The sequence below is a fragment of the Aptenodytes forsteri genome, unplaced genomic scaffold, assembly GCF_000699145.1.
Source record: "Aptenodytes forsteri isolate BGI_AS27 unplaced genomic scaffold, ASM69914v1 Scaffold278, whole genome shotgun sequence".
Lineage (NCBI taxonomy): Eukaryota > Metazoa > Chordata > Aves > Sphenisciformes > Spheniscidae > Aptenodytes > Aptenodytes forsteri.
Window position 1 is genome coordinate 3,861,359 of NW_008795907.1, and position 13,971 is coordinate 3,875,329.

At 49.4% G+C, this 13,971-nt stretch overlaps 1 protein-coding gene across 2 annotated transcripts; it reads right to left on the reverse strand.

Annotated features, from left to right (window-relative positions):
* Nucleotides 1-3,029: 3,029 nt before the first annotated feature.
* EFHD1 (EF-hand domain family member D1) lies at nt 3,030-12,150 on the reverse strand. Of its 2 annotated transcripts, XM_019473397.1 has the most exons (4): nt 12,007-12,148; nt 5,820-5,954; nt 4,527-4,701; nt 3,030-3,324 (listed from the first exon to the last, which is right to left on the reverse strand). In XM_019473397.1, the coding sequence occupies exons 1-3, from the start codon at nt 12,118-12,120 to the stop codon at nt 4,567-4,569; spliced, it is 384 nt and encodes a 127-aa protein (XP_019328942.1). In that variant the 5' UTR covers nt 12,121-12,148; the 3' UTR covers nt 3,030-3,324; nt 4,527-4,566. The 2 variants fall into 2 exon arrangements, with proteins under 2 accessions (XP_019328942.1, XP_009282613.2); XM_009284338.2 differs by having other exon boundaries at nt 3,030-4,701; nt 12,007-12,150.
* Nucleotides 12,151-13,971: the final 1,821 nt, after the last annotated feature.

Sequence of the window (13,971 nt, forward strand, 5' to 3'; positions counted from 1 at the left end):
TGCGCAGGCTCTGCAGGGCCAGGTGCAAACCGGCGGTTGGGGCCTCGGCCGCTGAGGTAAATTACTGCTGGGCTGCTGCATCCACGCTTCAGGAACACACGTCATCACCCTCGGCCATCATACTCTTTCCCTGTCCTTTTAGGTTACATGTAGATAATTCAGCTTTATTGGTGGCGCTAAAAGCCCGCAAGATACTGTCTAACTCTGAGAAGCCACCATGTTTTAAGTACACGCTGTGTCCGGGCATCGAGGGCAGGGTGGGCACCGCAGGGATCAGACCTGCTCTCATGCGGTCACCGGAGGAGCCCCGCGCATGGACTTCTGCGGGAGACAGCCTGGGAGGAGGAGGTGGCTGCTGCTGCTGCATATAGAGAAAGGGCATTAGGTAGTACATATTTTTACTCCAAATTACATTACCTGATGGAAAAATCAGGAGCTCAAGGCAAACTTTTTTCCAGCTAAAAATACCGTTTTATTTTTAGTCCTAAAACCCATATTAGTACATGATGCAAAATAGCCCCATGTGGTTCCTTCAGCCTAAAAAACTATTCTTAGCTGTTATGCACTATTGAAGGTATAACCGTTTTCAGCTGAAACAATTTCACTCCAATCATGATTTCGGCCACAATCCAGGTAGCTTTCTCCCTCCTCTTCTAGGTGAATAAATACTTGTCATTGAGCACTGAACGCCAGCCAAAAATGATGCAACAGTGAACACAAGTGATTGTTCTGAGCTAATGGGCTGAAAGCCTGTAATTCTTAGGACATATTTTTAGCTGAGAGCAACGTAGGACTGGACTACTTCACCCGAAAATCTTAGAATGAAATTTCTCCTTTAGGAGGCTGGTATGTAAAAGCAAAGCTCCTGAGCAAAGGGCTGGCCTCTGATTAGCTGCATCTGATCCTCCTGGTTGTTGTCACACAGCTTGAGCCAATACTAATAACAGTATGGGGAGGGATCAAGCTGTCAGTCAGAACTTCACAACTTCACTGCAGAAGTGGCTGTACCTTGTTATTCTACTTATCAAACTTTGGTTTGAGCAGTCAAAAGTATTTTCACATGCTCTAAGACAAGCTTTATCTGAGATGGCAGAATTTTAGCACTTGTGGAAATTTTTTTATCCCAGTTAGCACAAACATTGTATTATTGAGACAAAAAAAATTCAAGACGACAGTGTCTGAAACATGCCTCATCTGCAGAACTTGTCATTTTTGTAAAATACCTCAAGGAAACTCACATGCGTTTTTTTTTGTAATAGCGGATGCATCTTAAATGCTCCACAACACTCATTTTCAAGCAGAACAGGCAGACTGTCATGAAAATTCAAGACTGTAACTGTGTGGTTAAATTCCTACATGGTTCAATTACAGGACTTCAGCTGATGTTATCTAGGTGTGAAATCACCCCAGCAGCTAGTCTGACATTTACTAGGGTACCGAGGGCATGATGTACTTCAGAGCCCTGGATTATCATGCCAATTCATCCTCACTATTAAAAATCCAAGTGCAGGGAAGTGGCATCCCTAATGAACTAAAAACCTTCCTTACTGACCCTTTGCTTTCACCTGTCCTAGCTTGGAAGCAAGAGCCTGCCTCCCTTGGTACAGCAGAGGAGCTACAATCACAGAACACAGCTTTGAAACAGCAAATAATTGTCAAAAGCAGCCCAGAAGATGTGGCGGAGTCTGTCACGCCTCCCCTCGCCACCCCCACTTTTCGTTATTTGGAAAAGTGGCTCTCCTGTTTGTCAAAATACCAGGGATTTTGTCTGAGAAGAGTCAATATCTCAGCAGCCTCTGTTTTCCATGTCCTCATTTCTCACATCCCTAAAAATAATAAGAACAACAGGCAATTCAGGCAGGTGAGCAACCGACTAGTTTTTTCTTTTTAGTACTTCTGCATAACCATAATAATGACATTGTTATTCAATCCAACAGTTGCCAGCAAAACAGAACAATTTAGAAAGCAATTAATATCCCAATGTCAATTTTTGCAAAGCTAATTTCAAAACTCACATTGCTGCAACTTCAAAATCCAAAAGCACTTACTGTTCACTGTGCTGAATAAAGGCTCCAACTAACAGCACCTATTTGAATTGAACAAAATTCCTACAGACACGCTGCTCACTTCCTTATTGAAACCTGTCAACTGGAGTTGACTCAGATCTATTAAAATAAAACCACTGGCAGCCCTTTTTCCACCCTCTCTTCCTGCTGCCCCAGGCTCCTCACCCAGCTGCACATGCAAAGCAGCACGACTCAGCAGTGCTTGCTACACTGGGGGGAAAAAAAAAAAAGAAAACCAAGAGCTGCAGTGTTGCGATTTTCCGGTGGAAACAGAGACTAAGGAACCTTCACCCTTATTTTACCTGACCTCCGAGACCTGAGGGCTCACAGACACATGGTGAATGCATGGACTGCCGACAACGCGCAGAGCAGAGCTGCACCAGATAAAATATTTATATTTTCTGTTTCATCACTGGATTGCACCTGCAAGAATGCATAATTAGACCTCCTCCTGAGCCCCCCCCCCAACCGGCTATGCCAGCAAAGCTTAGCAGATCAGCAACAGTAGGAACAAGACATTTGTACACATTTTCAGATGTCCACATTTTTTTTTTCTCCCTTCTATAAAGGCAGAAAGAGGAACTGCAAAGGGAAATCTAGCTGCAGCAACCTGCCCAGCTCCCAGCTGGGGCACTACCAGGGCTGAGATGCAGAGGGTATTTTAAGATAAGGGAAGGCTGACAACGTTCTGATGTCAACATTGAAATACTGTCCACTGCTAAAATATTTACACAGCCATGTCCCTTTCTGAGGAATTGCAAACAGTAGGGCTTTTTACACCAGAACCGCTGTACAGAAGGGGAAGTGCTACCAAGAAGGGGCTGAACACTTCCCTCACTCATCCAAGTCAGGATGCCGAGCTTTAGGGATCAAACACGGGCACCTTCAGGAGTGGGGATTGCTACTGTGATTTGTGAACAAAACAGTATATTCAGGGACCTAAAATAAACGACAGACAAGACCAGAGATAACAATGCTTTATTTGTACATTTCAGCAACAGGAGAAATAATTGAAGATGAAATTATCTGCTTTGTTGTAAAGTATAAAACCATTTAATTATAAATATTTAGCTAAAAAAGCGTGATTTATAAAATATAATCTGTGAAGATATATATACACAGTTTAATTGTTTAGCAATTATTTCACCTGACATTAAAGAGTAGAGGTTTTTCTATTTATTATTCCACGCTCACAGTTTAGTGCTCACAGTTTAAGAAGCAAAACAGACAAGTGAAAAGATGACTGGTGAGTTTCATTCTGGAAAGAAGAAAAAATAAAATGCACGAACTGGGGAAACAGCAGAGGCAGAATGTGAGCAAATCTGTGTTTCAAGAGAGGTCTCTGAGGGAACACAGCTCCCCTGCCATGAGTTACAGAGTATATATCCAGACAAGCAGTGGGCGTTTTAACATTTGTGGGCAAGTTTCCTGTGTTTGCGAAAGAAAATGGCTAATAATATAGTGCAAGCCCTCCGAATTCAGTTCAGCTAAGCGTGTTCACCTCACTGCTCTTCCCTTCTTGAGCAGGGATTGGTCAGTATGCGGGGCTGGTGTTATCTGTCATGGCTCGAATGAAATCAAACAATGTCACCTTTATGATTCAGGATATGAGCAAATTTCCAAATAGAAACCCCCAGCGTGCCATCTGATTGCATTGTCCAGCTGGCAATATCGCTTAAAAACAGATACAGCTGCCTAAGGCTGGAAAATACAGTGAAGCCATACAGTACACTAAACATGATGGAATGTGAAAGAAGATACGTGGTCAGGCAACTCAGTTTTCTATTCCTCGTTTAAGAGAGAGCCAGCTTCCTTCCTTCGAAGTCTTGGGAAATCTCACCTCTTATTGAAAGGTTTATTACTATGGCACTTCGGAGAAGAAAAACTAGAAGACTCTCCAACATGCTGGGGCGGCAGAAAATGCTATAGGAAATGATAATTAATTTGATCCATGTCCCTAGTAACTATCTTTCTCTCTTCACAGTGTTTTCACAGTGCCTGTGGCACGGAGCTTTGAGGACAAAGAAAAGGGATAGTCAAGGATGCGTGACAACACCCAACAGCAGTACAAACGTACAGGAAGTCAAGCTGTACTTTGTACACCGATTTACACAAGACCTCACTACTTGCCTGTAAACAAGGAATGAATTAATAAGGAGTTAAGAGAAAAAGGATGTCTAGGAAAGAATGAAGTCGGCAAACATGACACTTGTCAGTGCTCACCGTGATTTGCTACCTGCTGTTTCTGCTTCAGGGTGATGTGCTCCTGACAGTTCAGAGCAAACAGCACGTACACAGCTCTTATGATTCACATCGTTATGAATGCATAGTAACTGCAAGAGTTGTGCCCTTAGAAACTCAAGAGGATCTTCAGGAGAGGAAGGCTAGCAAAGCAGTAACGAGTTTTAGGCAGGATCCAGGCAGTTCTCTCCAGGTTAAGCCCTGATCTGGGAAACGTACCAAGTCATGTGCAGTCTCGGACTGCATATCAGCTGGTCGGTTACTGGGTAAATGCAGATTTTAACTCCCTGAAAGCCGCTCGGCGGTGTTTCCTTTCCTCCTCTTCCCGCTTTCGCTCATCCTTCTCAGCTTTTATCTCTGCTTCAAACTTACTGGCTGAAGAGAGGGCTTGAACCTTTACAACAGAGAAAATAAACGAGCGTCAAGCCTTGCATCAGAGGGAGAGCCAGAGCCTGAACTGCTCCCACATGAGCAACACAGAACTGTTTGCTGCACCTCCCAGCACTTGCTGGGAAGCTCTGTCAGGATGGGTCAAGTATTAATTACACTGCAGTGCTTGGGTATTTACACCCAATACCTGTTAGCTCGCTTGACTTTAGCATCAATAAAAGAAAGGTCATTTACTAGTAAGTCACTAACAAGTGACCAAAACAATGGCATCAGTACTGTGTCCCATACATTCTTTCTGTAAGCAGGAAGCATAGCATAAGTTGTGAGTATACAGTTGGAGCAACTACTGCAGAAAACAGTTCTGAACCACAGCCAAATCTGAGAACATCATACTACACCATGGATAATCTGCAGATCAAAGAGACATTGTTTATTTGCTGGCTATTTTTCCACCTTTCATCTCAGTACATCTGCTGTGCAATAGCTGTGTTATGCTCTTGGGAAAAAATGTCTTATATAAACAAGCAGGATTATTTTCTCTTGAAGAGAGCTTTCAAAAAGGGTGCTTTGTCAGCTTGGAATGGTGCAAAGCTCTTTCTGCCAACCCCAGGACCCTGCAGAACAATTTTGATTCCAAAGGTTATACAGAGAGCTGCTCAAGAAAGAGATGTCTGAAATCCTATACTCCAAAATACTCCATTCACTGCTGAACTCAGAGTGTTCAGGTTGAGGGAGGTTTTACAAAATGGGAAACTCAGTCCCATTAGTTTCAGGACGCTTGTCTTTAAAAGCGGTCAGCCAGCTAGTCCCGTAAGAGCTCCCAGCCACAGGGACACAGGTCAGCCAGTCAGCTCTACCAGGGTAAGACCCACAGCAGAGATGATGAATTAAGCCGTTATAGTATTGACTGATCTGCAGAGGAAGGCTGTAGCTACAGTCCAACATAAAGTTTGAAGGGAAAAGCTATGGCTGAGCTTAGGGGAGGGCCATGAAATACACATCATTTTATCTAGGGAGAAATCTGGCAGTATCTTCTATTGAAAAGCAAGCAGGGTCAGTGTCTCAGTGGCAATTAAGGCCTGCGTGCAGAGCTTTTTCATGTTCCTCTGTGCCACACCATACCTTAGCTTCAAAGAAGTTCTTGGCTCCTTTGACTCCCTCAATGGACACATCTATCTCCGAGAGCTTTGCAAGAGTCAACAGGCCGCTGTCCTCCTCGAGTTCCCCAGCTGCAGCTTTATGGAAAATCAGCAGGAACTAGCAAGACAGAGAGGAAAAATTAAAGTTCTTCACTGAGGCTCAAACAACTTAAAATGCAAACAGCACTGACATTTACCTGGAGGGGGCTGGAATTTACATTTCTGAGCAAAGGAAACCAGGTCTATATAAATGAAGTGGCACCATGCAACTTGTGCTCCAGTGCCCTGGCTCTGGTACACAGACCTGTTGGACTAAGAGGTAAAAATCTCATAGGAAGAGGGTTTTCTAGGGAGCAGAGCCCTGGTGAAGCACAGCTCCTACCGAGCCTGGGCTGCTACATGGCCAGAGGAAGGAGGCTACCTCTCCACCTGCCTAGTACAATTGTATGGTGGGCTTAGATACACCTCTTTATATCCCCACACCCTAGTGGTATATTCACAAGCCCCCCACCAGCTTCTGCAGTGTTCTGGGGGCTCAGATCACATCCCATGACAATGAAAGCAGGGCAAAGACATCCCTGGCTCACACCTGAACCCCAGGCTCCCTGGACCAAGGCACCAGTGCACTCCTGTTAAGAACAGCAGCCCAAGTGTGTGCACTTGAAAGGGATCTGGGGACTGCCTGGCTGCTATGAACCCTGCCTTCTGTCCTTCCCAAGCCCTATGGTCCACACGGTATGGGAGCGGAAAACAAAATCAAGGTCATAGAATCATTGAGGTTGGAAAAGACCTCTAAGATCATCGAGTCCAACCGTCGACCCAACACCACCACCCACTAAACCATGTCCCTAAGTGCCTCATCTACTCGTCTTTTAAATACCTCCAGGGATGGGGACTCAACCACTTCCCTGGGCAGCCTGTTCCAATGTTTAACCACTCTTTCAGTAAAGAAATATTTCCTCATGTCCAATCTAAACCTCCCCTGGCGCAACTTGAGGCCATTTCCTCTCGTCCTACCACTAGTTACTTGGGAAAAGAGACCGACACCCACCTCACTACAACCTCCTTTCAGGTAGTTGTAGAGAGCGATGAGGTCTCCCCTCAGCCTCCTTTTCTCCAGGCTAAACAACCCCAGTTCCCTCAGCCGCTCCTCATAAGACTTGTTCTCCAGACCCTTCACCAGCCTCGTTGCCCTTCTCTGGACACACTCCAGCACCTCAATGTCCTTCTTGTAGTGAGGGGCCCAAAACTGAACACAGTATTCGAGGTGTGGCCTCACCAGTGCCGAGTACAGGGGCACGATCACTTCCCTAATGCACCAGGAGAACAGAACATAGTTACTTCAACTAGTCCCTTCTCTAGGGCATGGGAAAAGTGACTGAAATCAACCCTTGGAGCTATGCCTCAGCCTGTTCCAGGGAACCCCAGCTGGTTTCGCTAAGGTGAGCAAAGCCTACGTAATCCTGTCATGCCCATTAAATAACGTACAGGAGAGCTTCTCTAAGACCTGTCAGAGGTCAGGTCAGAGGCATGCCCTTGTGATAGTCAGAGCGGCTTGAACGAGTGTCCACAGAGCAACTGGTTTTAAAACCTTTGTCCTGCCCTGGACCATAGACATTTAACAAATCCAGAGTCAGTACAGCAGAGTGCATATTGGCAAGTGAATTGCAAAAGGAAACAAACAAAAAAGAGAGCCGTATTACACTCCAGGAAAGCACACTTTTTTTACTGAAGGAACAAGACCTGCCTGCTTAAAAATAAAGACCTCTGCACCACCTTCAACCTGCTAACCAAACTCCAGGTTAAGATGTGGATGCTCTAAGTGTAATTTGAGAGGTCCTATAACTCCCTGCTATTCTTGGCTACCCCAGGAGGTGTCTCAATGCTTGAGACAGTGCAGAAAGAACAGACGGGGACAAGTCACTCGGGTACAAAAGGAGCACAAGCAACAAAATTGCGCCACTGCACCACTTCAGTCCAGGGCAGAGGGCTGCAAATACCACGTAGGGTTGCCCTGAAATTTGATGTTCCTGTGCAAATGGATATCTAGTGCTGTGCTCCTCAGATTGCCAGGCTTGGGACTTTGCGTCTTCCTACAGAGAGCCCGAGCTGTCCCGAAGGAGGGCAGCAGAGTCCCAGGATCCACTCTGAGCCAGCCCCTAATGCGCTCGCCTGCTTCAAGTTGCTCGCAGAAGCTGGTGGAGATGCAAGAGCCTGGGAAGGCCTCCCATGGGGAAGGGTGTGGAGATGACAGCAGTGCTGGCTGCCCTCTCACAGAGGCAGTGTCACCAGGCATTGCTTCATGCAATGGCCTCATAACCCGTATGTGCTCAGCACAGAGCAGCCAGAAAGCAGGCTGTGCTTCGGGAGGGAACTTTTCCCCCTCCAAACACATGTAAGAAATTTAATGATGCTCTGCTGAATGGGCAGAACATCCTGCTCAGAAAGAAACCAAATCCTCCCCAAAATATCCTCTCCCTCTGCTCAGATCCGCTAGGCTCGGGCTAGTTCCTCTCCTCCTCCACCACCAGGCATGGGGACACGGAGGGCTGGCAGCCAGGCTGGTGTTAGTCATGGTTCCTCCCCACAGTTTCTGCTCCACCCTGCGAGTCCCACTTCCTGGCATCGGAAACGGCCGGAGGAGGCAGCACAATCCTGAGGTCTGGTACAGCTGTTGCCCAGGGAGGGACTGGAAACACCCAGTCATGAGTACAAGTGTGCATGAATCATCCTGAAACTAGGGGATGGGGCAGCAATCCTCCCGTGGAATATGGGCTGCCACAGCCAGGAAGCTGAGCTCAAGGAAACCAAGGGCTGAGCCACCGGTTGGGGCGGACACAGCATAACATCAGCCCCAAGGACCCAGCAAAGCAGACCATGGGGCATCATGCTGGTTTCCACAGAAGCAACCCTTCCTCATGTAAGCACACCACCTGCAGCCCACCTCGCCAGTTATTTGCCCTCGAGGCATCGGTCCTCGCTAACTAGAGAACACCAGGAATCTGCATTCAGTTTCCTGATGAGTTCCCATTCCCAGCCTATCTCACACCCTTGCTAGGCCCAGGACACATCGCATGCAGCTAAGCCTCAGGGAAACGTCAATAGAGAAGCAAAAGTGAGTAATGTTGGTATTTTTAAAAACCCTGCTCTCAAGGAGGACACAACACACACTTTCCACCCCACTAACCTCATAAGAGATGTATCTGTTCTCACATCCTTCATGATCCAAGACCTACCCCACAGTGCCAGGTCTCAGAGCAATGCTGCAGTTACACAGCCCCACCGGGCACCATGCTGGCCTCAGGGATGTGAGGGAAGGTATGGGACTGACTGGCAACTACTTTGCCTTGCAGCAGCTTGCCAGAAAAGCAGTGCCACCGAAGGCTGTGGTTTGCATCAAGCCTGCTAGCAAACACATGACATGGGTCAGCATTTAAGCTGGTGTGAACGTGGGGGGGCAGTGGGTGGATTTTTGTGAGTTCTAGATAGCAGCTACAATTAGACATTACTATTATAGCAATTAACTCTGGTTTCCTGTGGTAATGACAAAACTAGATGGTCAGAGGTGGTTTTTTCCCCCCCAATGTACCTAATCTTTTTAAGCCTAAACTTCTTCACTTGAGTCATGGAGGGAGTCTTGTGCAGTTAATTGTTGATGTATTGATGGATGCTCAAAGGTCAATGGTAGAAGGCAACTTTCCTAACGGGGCCAGCAGTTCAGCAGCAGCAAGTGAGAGCCATACAAGCCTGCTTTCCAGACGACAGCTTACATGGGAAAGGAGGACATGACACTACTCAAAGCAGCAACAAAAGGTGAAAGCAAGTGAAAGAGGTCCTTACCAATTCTCTGGCCAGGCCACGAGAAGCACTTCTTCAGGCAGTTATGTCAGGACTCGATATTCTCTGGAGAGGCAGACAGGAGCCCTCCAGTGCTCAAGTTACACTCTGCTGAATTCGGACACTCATTTAAACCAGGGTTTCTCCCTGTGTTGTCAGAGTGCCCCAAGTCAGTTTCATCACCCACTACATGCTTGCTTGTCACCACCAACGGGAAGCATAGTGGGGCAGGGCTATAGGCTGGTTCAGGCCTCCTCACCCACTGGGAAACCTGCCTCCCTGCCAGTCCTCTGCCCGAACATAGCAGCTGGACACAGCACATCTGCAACAAGGCAAGAAGCATCCTGCTCCTCTCTACCATGGGAAGCTTTCGGTACATGCCAAAGCTGCTGTGTAACTTGTCCCCAGAGCTCTGCCAGTACCACTCCTTCATTCCAACCCATGTGCCACTCAAGCTTGCATTTGCTTGACCATCATTTTGCGTCTGGCGAGAAGCTACAACAGCACCAGCTGCCACATGCCGCCTGCCAAGGACTGGCAGCATGGGCAGCCTGTGCTGGCTGACAGGCGGCTGTGCAGGGAGCTGTGCTCCAAACAGGTGGCGGCAGAAGAGGAGCTGCTCTGCCACTTGTGCCATACCACTGGTGCCAGGACACCATGGCATCTTCCAGAGAGAGCCTTGGGGATAAAGGCCCTTCTCTTTCACAGGAGAGAGCCCCTGCAGCAAGCCCAGAGGCTGTCCCCAGCTCTTCAACCAGGGTGAAGGGTGGCCCAGGGGGCACGCAGAGAGACAGAGGCTCCTCCAGCCCATGCAGTGATTTGGCAATCACAGTCTGACACGGGGCCAAGGGCACGATGCTCTTCCTGCTCTGCTGGATTCTTTGCTACCCCCGGTTAACCTCTGACCAGGCATGTCTCCTTCCCTGCCCAGAGGAGCTGCCAGCTTAGAGCTTTGCTAGTGTGAACTGACAGGCTCTCACTTCCCAGATTTGCTTGTCTTTCCCCCTTTCTATGGGCCAGGCCCTGTAACCCAATGGTCTTTAGCCTCTGTCTTCTACTACTGCCCTCTTGCAGCAAAAGCAATGCAACAAAACCCTTGTGGAACAGAAGCAGGGGGAGATGGTGTGACGTGCCAGCACAGAGAGATGGTGCAGCAGCTCTGTGAGCTGCCAGTCACCCCTCACACCCCAACCAGACATGGGCCCTGACTGCTCATCCTCCCTCCCAGGCACTGCCAAAGGTCCTAGCACTTCCAAGATGAAGAACTTGATGTCCTGAGCTGTGGAGAGCTCTGCACCTAATCTCCACAACTAAGCCCCATCCTGCAAGAGGCATGGTGAGAGCACAGCCCCTGCAGAAACAAGGGAGCCCAGCTGCTCGGGGCCCATTGCAGCTGTCCCCTGGGGCGGGAGAAAGCAGGACAGCAGCACAGCCCTCACAATCGCTGCAGGACACAAGCAGCACTAGCCCTCCTGCTGCCTAAGGGGCTGTCGGTTAATTCAGAAAGCCACAGTGTGACATACACTTCCTACTGAGACAGCAATCAAAGCCTGGGAGGAGGACATGATGCAACAGGAGGTTTTTATATGTGGGCTCCCCCTTCCTGCTGAGATGAGTTGGGTACCCTTGAGTGCATGCAGGTCACTGCTCAAATTCCCTCTCTTCCTCTGCCTGGCAGCAGATCCAGGCCTGCCCACACTGCTCCCACCGGTCTCAGCACAGAGGTGACAGACAGACCTGTTCGCTGTGTGTCCCTGTTGAGACAGCATGCAGTACTGAACTGCTGCATCACCACATTTATTCCTCACTGCAGGGAGGTGACCACCCCTTGTGAAGCTTGCTGTGGCTAGTCACTGTGCGATGCTGAGAGGGACTGAATATAAACTGGAAGAGGAAGCCTCCTGTGCCCCGTGAGACCAGCTGCTCCAAGGAGAGCCCTTCCCCTGTACCTGAAATGAGGCCTGAGCCACTGTACTGCAGGAGCCCAGCAATGAGACCTTGTGACTGAAGGGACATACCACCTCCAGCTACAGCAGGGAGCTGTCAGCACGCCCGGGCAGCTGCACTAGGACTTAATGCACTCCTAAAGCAGGCAGAGGGGTTGGAGAGCTTTGACATCAGGTACCATTACTGCCACGTGGAGATGGATGCTGACAGTAGTCCACACCTTGAGCTCCCCATGGCATGGGGAAGCTCACCTGCTTCTCCACTGCACCCCACAGCTCGAGAAACATGGAGGGGACAGTGCTACCTACAGACAGAGTACAGGACCTGGCTGCCTCCTCCCTCCGCCCCACAGCCACATCCCTGTCTGCTTCCACAGCCACCCTCACCTCGCGGAAGCTGAGCTTCCCATCGAAGTCTTCGTCCACCTCCTTGATCATGTTCTTCAGCCCCAGGTGGGTCTGTGGGGCTCCCAGCTTTTCCATCATCAGCTTCAGCTCCATCAGGTCGATGTACCCATCCCGTCCCGAGTCATACCTGCAGGGTGCAAAGGGGAGGGGGTCAGCCCTCATCATCCCCCATATCCATCTTCCCAGAAGAGGAACCATGCAAATGGATACAGTCACGGGGTGGTTCAAAGCTTGGGGGAGAGGGGAAGCTGCAAAACACAGCCAGTGCTGAGATATATTAAGCTCGGGGAAGTAGCAGGCAGCTTTCAGAGCTGTCTCAGAGAGAGAAGTGCTTAGGGGAGCTCAGACCAAACCACCCACACAGAAGGAGCGTGGAGGAACTCAGCTTATCTCTGTGGAATTTCCATCTCGCCCACTTCCATGCCCAGCACAAAGATTACTTAGGCACAGCTTACACCATACACCAGCACGGTGAGGCAAAGGCATGCTGGAGCCAGCTGCTGCCAGGTCTCCTGCTCATTTAGAGGAGAAACAGGGAGCAGAGACCACTAGAACCTCCCAGCAGAAAGCGGCTACCTTTCTTTGCAAGCAAAACACACCCCCTCTAGCTGTTAAGATCTTTCCTCTCCAAAATGGTTTTGTACTACACAAGCACCATGCTTCAGGGCAGCTGCTTATTCAGTGTCCCCGGGCAGAACAGAAAGGCAGTCCTGGGGGAGCACAGCAATCCTAGCTGGTGCCGGGGGCTGCACCACAGGGCCAGGCTGGCAGAAGAAACCAGTGCCCACCTCTAGGAGCAAGACTGGAGTGGGACCACACTCCCAATGGAGCACAAACGACGGCAAGGACTCTCTGCAGGAGGAGAGAGCACCTGTGCAGGGGGCAGAGTGCTTTAGGGATGGGGAGGCAGTGACCTGCCGTGCTCAGCCTGGGACTGTGCACTAATTCCTCCCCTGACATCCACTGCGGGTGCAAGTAAAGCATCTGGCCCACCCAGCAACCAGCACTTCACACCCACCAGGGCCACCACTGGGTTTCAAAGTCCAAAGGCTGGAGGGATGGGCACTCTGCTATCAGACAGCCCATCAACAGCCCTCCCTCATCCTGGTCCTGCCATCGGGGTCTAGCACAGAGCTGGGGGCTTGCATGGGAGGACAGGGCAGGGTCTGCCAGTCTGGGCTCAGCCCCGGTCCACAGCCTGCCACTGCCCCCTTGCCACCATCTCAACCCCAACAGAGCTAAATCCTTTCAACCATTCAGAAAGGAAACCCTAGGCATGGTGCTGAAGCTTTCCTGTTGGCAGGAGCCAGTCAAATCCTCCCACCCATCATCTTTCATTGACTGTTAGTTCTGTTCCAAAGAAATGAGGGCTGTAGCCATCCCAGACCAAGACCTGCACAGTTGTGGTTACCCTGGAAGAAAGCCCTTTCCAGCTGAGAAAACTCACAGCCGCAGAGGAAGCTGTGGCAGAGGAAGGCACGAACAAAGCCACTGGCCCCGAGCTGCTCGCAGGCATAGGCAGCGCAAGGCAGGGCTGCAGCCAAGAGTTCTTCCCCTGCCTTCATGAGCACAGGCACAGGGTGCTTTTCCCCCCACACTGGGGTGGCCTCCACGGCTTTCCAGAGTCCCACCACCTCCACAACCATCTTTTATACTCTCTGTGCCTCTTTGTTTCCAAGGGTCCCAGGTCCAAGAGACCGCCAAATGACAGGGATGTCACCACTGGGCTGGCATGTAGCCCCTACTACCAATCTGCCTGCATGCTCTGCACCCAGAAAACCTGCAAGCCCACTAGGCCAAACAGCTTTCTGGAAAACTAGAAAAAAAACCTCTGTCAGAGCAGAAACCAGGTCACAGACCTGAGACTTCACAGGGAAGAAAGGCAGTGGGTTCATCACAGCAAGGAAGGCGTCAGTTAGTTAAGGCACACATTCACAGCGTTGC

Bases quoted from the DNA above. Each gene is read 5' to 3' on its own strand.
- EFHD1 (XM_009284338.2), bottom strand. From the start codon at position 12,120: ATGGAGCTGAAGCTGATGATGGAAAAGCTGGGAGCCCCACAGACCCAC. The intron at 5,955-12,006 runs GTGAGGGTGGCT...CTGTCTTGCTAG, and splicing joins GGAAGCTCAGCTTCCGCGAG to TTCCTGCTGATTTTCCATAA. The intron at 4,702-5,819 runs GTATGGTGTGGC...TCTGTTGTAAAG, and splicing joins AGAACTTCTTTGAAGCTAAG to GTTCAAGCCCTCTCTTCAGC.